An 11716-nucleotide genomic window follows, 5' to 3' on the forward strand; every position below is an offset into this window, starting at 1 on the left:
AGCCAAATTATTTTCAATTTATTTGCGTGTTAATCGCACGAGAGGAAAATTAGTTTGGCTGTAATCACAGAGTGCACTAAATGTGTAAGGATTCGGTTTTTGTTAGTTTAATGCCATTTACAATTTCTAAATCGAAAGGTTGGAGTTTAATTAATTTTGCACTGGCATAAAGATAATAAATAACTAATCGGAGTGGGAAAATTGCTTTTCACAAAATATATCCTGAAATGTATTTGGTTATTTATTGTGATATTTAATCCATTGATAATTAAAATACAACATATTGACATAAATAATTACTTATAGATATAATGTTAAATTAAAAAGTTATTAAATGAACCCAGACATCCTTACTAATCCTATCTCTGTGTCTCTTTTAATTTTCTTGCAGGAACCGGCATTTAAGGACACACAAAACAACTTCGACAAGAACACGCGGCAAATGCATTACATTATAATTTCATTAAGGACAAAAGCCTTTCTCCGCCGGCAGTGAAACAACGTTGCCGGGAGATATAGGGTGAGAAGGGAGAGCCGAGAGCGCGGAGAAAGGCGTAAGGAGAAAGTCGGAAAGCCGCAAAAGGCGACAATAGCCCCCGAGCCCATTGCCTACTTCTGGGCGCTGTCAAGCGAAAATCAAGGACCTGGCGTTTTTATGAAATTAATACAAAGGACGTCGCTGAAGCAGTAGAACTGGAAGTGGAAGTGGAAGCGGAAGTGGCAGCCATGACAAAAGCCGCGGCGACAGGACAATGATGGGCGGCCCTTCGATAGCGATTACAGTGGGAGTAGCGCTGCTTTTATGGCCCGACAATCCTGCTCCTCGAGCAGACGTGACAGCCTCCGATCGGCTAATAATATTTACCCGCGGAGAAAGCCCCGCTGCATAATTTGACATGCCAACGTGAGCCAGCTGGCGCAAAATATTTACCAATCAGCCGGGAATCCCCGAGAACGAAACTTAGAAAAATCTCTGAAGAAAGGAGCAGGCCACTTGAGACAATGAGGGCTCTGCCAATCCTGGTATCACTGCTCACTCTTCTGGCCCCAAGCCTCGCCTGTCCGCCCGAGGTGTGTGTGTGCAAGTGGAAGGGCGGCAAGCAGACGGTGGAGTGCGGGGGCCAGCAGCTCTCCAACCTGCCCGAGGGCATGGATCCGGGCACCCAGGTGCTCAACTTCAGCGGCAACGCCCTGCAGGTCCTGCAGTCGGAGCGGTTCCTGCGGATGGACCTGCTCAACCTGCAGAAGATCTACCTGTCGCGCAACCAGCTTATCCGCATCCACGAGAAGGCCTTCCGCGGCCTGACCAACCTGGTCGAGCTGGATCTCAGCGAGAACGCGCTGCAGAACGTGCCCAGCGAGACGTTCCAGGACTACAGCTCCCTGATGCGCCTCTCGCTGAGTGGGAACCCCATCCGGGAGCTGAAGACCTCGGCCTTCCGCCACCTGTCCTTCCTCACCACCCTGGAGCTGTCCAACTGCCAGGTGGAGCGCATCGAGAACGAGGCCTTCGTGGGCATGGACAACCTGGAGTGGCTGCGGCTGGACGGCAACCGGATCGGGTTCATCCAGGGGCCGCACATCCTGCCCAAGTCGCTGCACGGCATCAGCCTGCACAGCAATCGGTGGAACTGCGACTGCCGCCTGCTGGACATCCACTCCTGGCTGGTCAACTACAACACCCCGCTGGCCGAGGAGCCCAAGTGCATGGAGCCGGCTCGGCTGAAGGGTCAGGTGATAAAGGGGCTGCAGCGGGAGCAGCTGGCCTGCCTGCCGGAGGTGAGTCCCCAGTCGAGTTACACGGAGGTCAGCGAGGGCAGGAACATGTCCATCACCTGCCTGGTAAGGGCCATCCCGGAGCCGAAGGTCCTCTGGCTGTTCAACGGCCAGGTGATGAGCAACGACAGCCTGGTGGACAACCTGCACATGTACTACTACATCGACGAGACCATCGGCGTGAGCGGTGCCGAGGAGAAGCGCAGCGAGATCTTCATCTACAACGTGGGGGCGGAGGACAACGGCACCTTCTCCTGCGTGGGCCAGAACATCGCCGGCACCACCTTCAGCAACTACACCCTGCGGGTGATCATCAAGGAGCCGCCGGTGGTGAACGAGGTCTCCTTCCCCAGGGACTACATGAACTACATTGTGGCCAGCAGTGCCGGCGGCGGCATCATCTTCGTGGTTCTGCTCTGCACCATTGTGGTCAAGTGCAAGAAGAGCTCGGAGCCGGCCAAGCAGCGCAAGAAGTGCGACCAGGTGACGAGCATTGCCGGCGGCACGGACTCCTCCACGGGCAGCACCCAGGACACGGGCATGGGCATGATGAAGTGCGCCTCGATCCTGAACGACGGCGGCGACAGTATGAACGGGAATGCTGGACTCCTAATGGGCGACACCATGACACCCACCAAGGCGGCAAATGGAGCAGCGGGCGGTGGCATTATCCTGGGCAATCAGATGAAGCAGAACCTGCTGCTGTACGCCAGTCCCAATCCCGGCCAGCAGCAGCAGCAGCTGCAGCTGAATGTCAACCTGATGGGCGCTGGACCGGGCTCACCCCCGCTGCTCCTGAGCAATGGCCATGGCCTGGCCGCAGCCTACTGCTCGCCGCCCGCCTCCCTGAGGAACTACCAGGAGAAGAATCCGGACCTGGTCAACGATGCGGAGAGCGTGAAGCACAAGCTCAAGACGGCGGTGAGTCTGGACGGGGCCGGGGAGTACGAGACGCAGAGCGACTGCGGCCAGTACGAGGGCTGCTATCAGCTGGCGGCGGCACCACATCCTCATCAGCATCCGGGACACCAGCACCCGCACCCGGGACACCCGCTGATGGGCCGCTTCGCCCAGGCGATGACCACCCTGCCGCGCGGCATGCAACTGAAGCCGGCTCCCCACCAGGTCGATGTCCACCTGAACCCGGTATGCTTCCTGGGCCAGGATGGATCCTTCGCCTACGACTACAGCAGTGCCCACCTGGTGCAGCAGCCACCGCAGCAGCAGCAGCAACAGGTGCAGCCAGCGGCCAACTTCTACCGCACCTTGCCGCACAACCGGTTGCACAAACAGCAGCAATTCCAGGCGGCGGCTGCGGCAGGTGGCAATGTGGGTGGAGGCAATCCCACCCTGCGCTACAGCCTGGAGGCCGAGTTCATACAGAGGGGACCGACGGTGAGCTACGAGAAGTACCAGCTGCCCAATGTGCGCTTCACGGCGGAGGGCTATCCACAACAGCAGCAGCAGCAGCAGCAACAGCAGCAACAGCAGCAGCAGCAGCAACAGTTGCAGCTGCAACATCAGTTTCCCTCGCCGCCAGAGGGCTACAAGAGCGATCTCGCGGTGATGCCGGCGCCCTTTCAGCAGTGGCCCAGCTGTCTGCCCGGCTACCGCTTCGCCCAGTCACCCACCAGCCAGCCGGCGGTAGCCACGCCCCCTGCCGCAGTGGTGGCCGCCCCAGGACCTCCATCCTCGTCAGCCGGAACCACACAATCCACCATCCCGGAGCTGGACGAGAGCGAGGCGTGTTCGCCGCGCCTCGAGGAAGCCGCCGCCGCCGGGTCAGCGGCGCCACCTGGCGGTGGCGAGGAGGAGAACTCGGACTCCGCGAAACTCAAACAGCTTAATGGACCGCTGGCCGACAGCCCCGACGAGGGCTACGTGGGCGATGGCCAGGAGACCAGCGACATTTGACCCGGCCAGCAGCCGGCAGCCCAGCAGGATGAAGCGGCCTTAGACGATTCAGTGGCCCTATAAGCGGCCAGGCTGATCAGCAAAACCAAACCACTCATAGCCTAAGTTCCGTCCCCGACTTTGCTTTACTTACTTTTCCCTCTTTCTGTTTGTTGGTTTGCCCGCAAAAAACAGGCAAACAAAAGGCAGACCCGAGTTTAACCTAATAATTGGCGGAAGGAGGGAGCTGGAAATGCCAGTCCGAAAAGGAGAAGGCCCAGAAAACCAAACAAAAGGAGCGCAGTTAGAAGAAATCTTGGGCAAGCCGAAGTTTAAATACCCAAGCTAAAGGGATCTGTTGCGAATTGATTTCTGAGAATTTTGATAAAGTTGTAGGCTATTTAAAATTTGAAAAATTGTTTAGATCAAATGATGAGGGTATAATCGGAAGGCAATTTAAGAATATCAACCAATAAATTCCAAAAGGTCAAGTTGAAAAAATAGAAGGGAATTTCTGTGGGCAGCCACACGAATCAGTATGGTTTTTAAATCATTTTAAAATGTAGTTATAGGTGTCTAAAAGTATGCAACAATATATTTCGATAAATACATTCAGAAAGAGGTATATCCTTTATTCACTGCATACTTTTAGGCACCTTAAATGACACTTAAAGGCGATTCCAGTTCATTATCTTAACTTCAGTTATAAGAAATCATATTTAAAATGCTGCACAATTTAGTAGCCTTTTTTCCCCGACATCCCACACTTTTCCAGGACCCTTTGCGGTTAGGGTATTTGGCGAAACAATAGGCGGACCTAACCTAATAAAGCCGAAAAACAAAGACGCCGCTAAACAAAAGCCTCTTGTCGTTGTTTGTTTCTGTTTGCTGCGTGCTTCGAGTGGCAAGCTGGCAGCATTTTATTTCCGCTGATGTAATTGAAAAACTTTTTCATTTAATATAAAGTTTTCAGCAGCTTCCCCGCAGCACAATGGCGAAAAGAAGGCAAGAAAGCGAGCAGAGGCAAAGAAATCCTGGGCCTACTAGACTAGACATATGGGGTTCCTATGAGTGTGTGCCCTGCCGATTGGGTCTTGGGTTTCTGGGTTCTCGGAGGCGTTGTTAGTTGACAATCGACGGGGTAGTCCCAGGCCCACCCCTTCCGAGGACCACTTCACGGGGTTCCGAGTCGGTGGCTCACTTCAGAGCCAAGTGGCATGTGTTTTCGCCATGGCGACACCTGCTCTCCGTGACACAAAGGACTCCAAGTCGAGGACCGGCTGTTGAACTGTTGAACCTCTCACGGCGAAGGGCTAAGTCGAGAATTCCGGCCGAAAATCGCGAGTGGCATTAAGGGCTTCTGCTTCGTAGTGTGCTCTAGTTTATGAAATTTTAATTCGGGACACATCCGCTCCAGTGTTGCACTTAAATAATTTATAGCATTTATTTCCACAGAACTTCGGTCGCAAGCAGTCCTTTCCCTTTCACCCACCTCATCCCATGCCATCCCATCCTGACTTTGATTCTCCCGCCTTAAGTTTGTTGTATCGAATCGAACAGGCATGAACACAAGTGTTTCCGGGTAACATTAAAGTAGATATCGTAAATTAGAACGGCTAACATTGTAAGAACTAACTAAACATAGGATAACCCCAACCGTTTGAGACTTGTATGTAAATGTAGCTATAGAGATCGTTTAAGCAGAGCCCAAGCTTTCACCTTTTAAAGTAAATGTTCTGTAACGTGTTCAAGAATCTCCCACTGTAAAATAAATTGGAAAAGAATCGAGAAGAGCGGAGATTGCAAAACGCTTGCAAAGTGTTTTGAGGAGAAGGCAAAAACATACGGTTAGCAATAGCTAAAATGCATATGAGGAAGCGAGGGCAGAAGCAATCATTTAAGCACAATATGGAATATTGTAAATTGCATAAATAAATCATTAGAGGTAAGAACGAAGCAAACACTAACACCTGCAGACACACTCACACACTCGTACTCAGAATGATTTGTGTATCTAGCGAACGATTAAGTTTTATTTTCACCAAGTGAGTTAGTTGGCAAATGCACCTAAGGAATATAGCAGCGGACACTAAATTAACAAAGCGAAAAATACCACAAAAACATTTTAGCCTAGCAAACTGTTTAAATCTCAGCCCAAACACAGACACACTCGAAGGTATATTAAACAAAGAATTGCCTGCAGGCGGAATAATTTTAAATATTATATGGCATACACTACGATATAAAGAGAATGTTTAGCACTAAGTTAATGGTTAGGCAAGGCAGAACATATACGCATAAAGCAAATAAAAGGCCCATAAACGGTCGCAGAACATTTAAAGGATAACAGAGAGAGATTAAAATTCAGAACGACAATGGGGAGACACAATCTAGTTATAAATTAATTTTCTAAGTTAAATTAAAACTTAAATGCATACTGATAATAACAGCAGCAAAGTGTAAAAAGGATAAGAGAGAAATTAAACCGAATAAAACGCATTAAACTGAAGAATTTAATATAAACTAAATGATGTCGTCTTTCATTCAAGCCAAATGGCCGCTGCAGCGCCAACAAAGGGGATGCAAACAATTCCAGCGATTGAATATTAAATAGATGGAAATGGAGCCTTCTTCCTTTTTTGCAGCTGGATAATGCCGGACTAACAATGAATGGCGTGGGAAATGCAAATGCGCCGCTAAGTAGGCTACGCAAAAAAACCTTCCGGAGTTTCAGTGAATGCTAAGCCAGATGTGTTGGAATATTGAAAGAAAATTAAATGCGAGATGAACGCTGTGGGGATAGAAAAATGGAGATAAATACCTTTTTGTTGATTAAAATATCGTACCCTGAACTTGGGCCTTCTGAAAAATTACCATTCAATTTGCAGCCGAACTAAGTAAGGAAGAAGTAGTTGCTAGAAATCTAAGAAAAATCTTTTTTCTGGATTTAAATCATCAAAAAAAATTAGCATGATTAATTTCTTTAAAATATTTAAAGTAAATAAGAGTAACTTCATTCTAACATTTTCTACTTTCACACAGAGAGAATTCTGACGTTCTTTGATGTTCTTTTTGAAGTTGAAATTTTTTATTTGTGATCGAATCAAGTTGAATTGACGGTATTTACATTGCTTATCTCAACAACTAACTTATGAGTCCAGTCAGTAGTGTTTAAATATCAAAAAGTTGTTACATAAACTCAATTTAACTTTTCTTTTCTCTTTTCTTGAGAGCATTGATACCAAAAGGTAACTACACGGTTTTTAACTTCCTTTTTATTTAATGTTGCGTTTTTGTGTTTAATTTAAATTTGTAGTACGAAACATTGAATTCAATATGCAGATATTTGTTTTCCTTTTTTCGTGATTTTATCAGTGAAGCTAATAAAGATTATTTTCACATATATATAAGGATCAAAATATGGGATGACTGAACCCAACGGCTTTCACACAAAATAACTACAAATTAAAACCAATTAGTATGGGAAAATGACATTGAAGTGCTCACAGCACTTAAAGTCTAACATACTTGATTATTAATAACTTAGTAAATTCAGTAGGCAAGGTGAAATGTAATTATCGTAAGTCAAAGGCAGCCCAAAACCCGAGCAAAGTCCCACCGAAACACAAACGCTTTCGGCATAAGTAATGACTGCTCTACTGCCGCAGGCTTACTCGAGCAAGAAAGCCCGTTGCAGCACAAGGTTATTTGCAGGCCTCAAGATGCGCACATCACGCATACGCAGTGTCTGCCCAAAATGAGCACATCAAGGCGCGGCAAGGTCGCAGCCCGGCTCAAAGCGGAGCTAGCACAAGGCCCGGACTCAAAACCCGGACCCGGACCCGGGCCCTGGCACATTATACGCTCCAGTGCGCAATAATGTCATTAAAAGAGGCTGCGAGCGCCGAAAGGGAAGCACAACTGGGTCAGTTAATGCAGCCAGCCAGTTGTTACCTCGACCTGACATTTATGAGCAGCCGTAGAAAGCTGTAGATAGCCGCCCGGGGCGAAAGACACTTGCCAGCGCCGAGCAATTAAGAGCAGGGTTTAAACCAGCTCCGCACCAGCGCCGTCTCCACATGAGTGTCGAAATTTATTGGAAATGCCTTAAGCCCGCACGCCCGAAAGGCGTCTAAAGCCCGCAAAAATACGGCCAGAACAGTGGGCGGGGATAAGCATGGGCGGCGGGGGCCCCCTCTCGAGCAGCCACATCGTTGACAGCCCCGGAGAGAAAAACCAAAGCCAAGCAGGAATTGCGGCGACGGCAACGGCAACGGCCACGGCATCAAAATCAAAGACGAGCACACTCGGCTCCGACCAAAAACCAAAGTCAGAGGCGCGCATAATTAATGTAGGCATAAAAACAAGTGACTTGTAAATATTGCCAAGGCAATGCACAGCACCCAAACACACCATATCTCCCGGATGCCGAGTATCTTTGGGATGCGAATATGGTGGGGCGTGTGCCTTCCATGCGGCTACTTACAAAGTGGCAAGTACGAGCAAGGACTGTGAGGCTGAGGTTGCCAGGCACCACACAGTGGGGCCAGGTTTTCAGCTAAATTAGCTTACTGTTCCAGGAGTTTTGAAAGAGTACCAGGTATACAAGAATCGCAAAGGTAAACTTCTTTCAAACCGAAAAATGTTCGAAAATTGACTGATTAATTTAATTTAACAAATTTAAAAAGTATTTTGTATTAATATGTATAAATTGAGGCTACACAGATTTAACAGAATATCTTGATTTACGTGTGTATTTTATTAATCTGGGAAAAATAATTAAATAAACTTGAAGATGTTAATATAGATAAACATTATTTAAAGAACTCTTTAACTTTTGATCATTTATCGTACACTATCTATAAAGTGTATTTAAATGATAATTTTAAAAAAGAATTTTAGTGTTATTAAGTTAAGGGAGTTTTAGTGCTAGCAACATAATTAGGATAAACAAAATGACAGATAGTTAAATTTAATATTCAATGTTAAATCTACCCCTTAAAAAAATATTTAACTTACACCAAATTTTTCAGGGGAACTCTTTTAAAAAAAATGTATTTTACATGCACACAATGGAATTGTATATTTTAACTACCATTTTAGTTACAAAACGGTATAAACTGATAGTAAAACATGTTTAGAGGGTAGTTACGTGGAGTCTAGAATTTCCCCAAAACTTTCAGGACACAGTGCATCATCTAAGTTTCAGTTTGGTGGGATGGCGCCCGAGTGGGCAAGACGCAGAGCCACTTAAAAGCGCACACAAAGCCAGCTCCGCAGCGTGTGTGTGTGGTAGTGTTGTGGGTGGTGGTGTGGGTGGGGGTGTCCTGGTAGTTTATGTGTGCGAGAGATGGCCGATCCCCGTCCCCGTCCTCGTCCTTCCAACTGCCTGCGTTTATATGGTCTAGTGATTGTGACATTGTAGCTACAATTACAAGCGGAAGTGACGCACATCAACGCACAAATATGGAGGCGTCTATCTTTGCTTTATGTACGGCTAATGCGCCACTAAAGCTGCGCACAAATTGGGCTTATCGTATGGTTATTCCAATTCTATTTTATGCCCCAACTCGAACCAGATGCCTCGGAGGCCCCAGCCCCCAAGAAGATTGTGTGAAAAATGTTGAGTCAAAGTTTGTGGCATGGTGGCGAAATATCCTGTGAGCCGGCGTTTGCTATCTGCACAACTGGCCGGCTAGTTTGTCTTATAAAGTTATTAACCAAAATTAATGTTTGTTACAAAATTTGCTATGTGGTTCGGAAGTGCTTGTGCATAAAACAAACGGTTCAGGCAGTCGATATGAGTATGTGTGGTTTGCTGCCACAAGAAAGGCAATCAGAGTCATGCATAAGTAAAGCATCTCGAAGTGGCAGGTGATTCATGGCCAACTTTGTTGGTCATTAGGTTGAAAGAGATTAGGCGTTGAGCTGGCCTAATATGCCAATTAAATATTGATGGCTGCAATACATAAATTTAAGACTTTAAATTAAAACTTGCAGTGCTCAAAAACTTTGATCATAAGTTCCCAGTAGTTTCAGGCACGTTCCCGGCCTTTTGCGAAACTTAACCAATTTCAAATCCCCGGCATCAAATGTGCCTGTGCGAACTAGCTTCGTTTATATGGCTCGTTTCGGGTTGTGCCGTAAAAAGAAGAACGGATCCCGGTCTTTTGTCACAGGTTCCCTTCCCCGTAGAGCTGAAATTAAATATTCACATTCACGCATGCATGCACATTAATTTGCATAACTAATACGAAAAATGTGCAAAAACTTTGGGTGTCCCAGGAAGGAGTGGACTCTCGGAATATGTCAAACTGCAAAACTCGTCTGACAAACAATGGACAGGACCGAAACGTGCCGGCCACGAATCGAGCAGCTGCCCGGTGGATGTCTCGAAATTAATTCAAACTCATAAAATATTGACTATAAACAGACTTGGCCTGCCAGCTGGGCCGAAGATGATGTGGGATGCGGGCCATTCATCTTGGAAAACCCCACACGTTCCAGATGTATTTCCAGGACGGCTCCTTTTGGTATTTGTCTAGTTGTCAATTTTTAATGTGGCTGCTTGACAAATCAATTTTGCGAGACTGCAACAAATGAAACGAACAAAGGACTTCTTGGAAAACTTTCTATTTGCCGGATCCGGCACACAAAGAGCAATGTCAACGTCTTTAGGATAATTTGATTCGGATCTGGATCTCTTGGCCCTCTCACTATTTTGCCAAATTGATGGAATTTTAAATTTGTTTTGCCAGGCAACGTCCATTGACTGGCAATTAGAATAATTTGGCCAGCTGTTGCTACAACTCAGCTCCTTGGCCATTCTGCTGGTGACTACACCAGAATATTTGCCAAAATATTTAATGGTCACACTTTGGACTAGGAAAGTAAATCGGTTGGGTTTCAGGTTTGGATGGTCTAATAGAAACGACGATTATATACCTTTAATAGAAGCACACTGCAAAAAATAGTCATAGAAAATCAGATATTGTTAGATTAGATCTACAATATTGAGTATCGATCCAAAGTTTTAAATTGAGACTTTAAAATCACAAGTACTGAATATTGCTTTAAAAATAACACCACAAATCCCAACTAAGACTCTTTAACATAGAAATGAAACTGTAAAGTATAGACTTAATATTATTTAGTCATAAGTATATACTTTAATTTCAAACCTGCATTTACTTTACCTTTAAATTAAAAGTTTTAATACAATCGGTATTAAATCTTAACTTTCTCTTTTTTGTTTTGTGCAAGCTTAAAACTATAAAATGGAATTTTTTAAATTATACCAATGTTTTCCATAATTGCTTGCCCTAAATTTGAATACTGGTTAAAAGGAGGCTATACAGTTAACCTATACAGTTTAATATCCGTATTTATTTTGAAGTCAATGGAATTTGTATTATGCCTTTAGTTTAGGAATTTTCCGTATATCTTGCCATTTAGCTTTGGGCTTTGATCGAATTTAATGAACCGAATTCTCCCAATGCATATTTTAGGGCGAATGTAAAGTTCGGCACTTCCTTCCCTCTGAAATGCAATCCTTGTGCTTATCTTGGGCCAAATAACTACCCAATATTTTCTCTTGGCACACACAAATCCGGCCCAACGCCCTCGAACCCTTTTACTGGGATATTTGAACATTCTCTAAACACAAATCACCAAATAACCAAACAGGTTTTCTGGTCAAAGCCACTCGCACACACTACTCCATGCGTATTAAGTGTAATTAACTTGGCCAGAACTTTGGATCTAAGATGGCCCGAAGCTTGGCCTAAGCTCTGTTTGTTTATATCCATCCTTTGTTGTATAATTTAAATGGATTTTGCGGCTATTTTAAAGATAACCAGTGCAGTATCTTCGCCATAATAAGTCTAAGCTGGGCATGTGGTTGCTTGGCTTCCGTTCTTTTTTCGGCCTGGGAGGGGATTGTAATTTATACAACTTCCGGTTGACCCAGTTCGCAAAAGGAAAGCGCTAAGGCGATTTACGGACGATACGACTGGGCCTGGCCGAAGGAGTTTAGGCCATGATATAA

The 11716-nt window shown here is 45.8% G+C and overlaps 1 protein-coding gene across 1 annotated transcript in view; it reads left to right on the forward strand.

Moving 5' to 3' along the window:
- kek2 (kekkon 2) overlaps window positions 1-6195 on the forward strand; it is a 53494-nt gene extending 47299 nt beyond the window's left edge. Inside the window, exon 3 of the mRNA XM_070999053.1 lies at window positions 392-6195. Coding sequence (XP_070855154.1) covers window positions 1003-3690 — 2688 coding nt within the window. The 5' untranslated portion in view covers window positions 392-1002 and the 3' untranslated portion in view covers window positions 3691-6195. The remainder of the gene's footprint in view (window positions 1-391) is intronic.
- The last annotated feature ends 5521 nt before the right edge of the window (window positions 6196-11716 follow it).

The sequence above is a fragment of the Drosophila suzukii genome, chromosome 2L, assembly GCF_043229965.1.
Source record: "Drosophila suzukii chromosome 2L, CBGP_Dsuzu_IsoJpt1.0, whole genome shotgun sequence".
In the NCBI taxonomy this organism is placed as follows: Eukaryota; Metazoa; Arthropoda; class Insecta; order Diptera; family Drosophilidae; genus Drosophila; species Drosophila suzukii.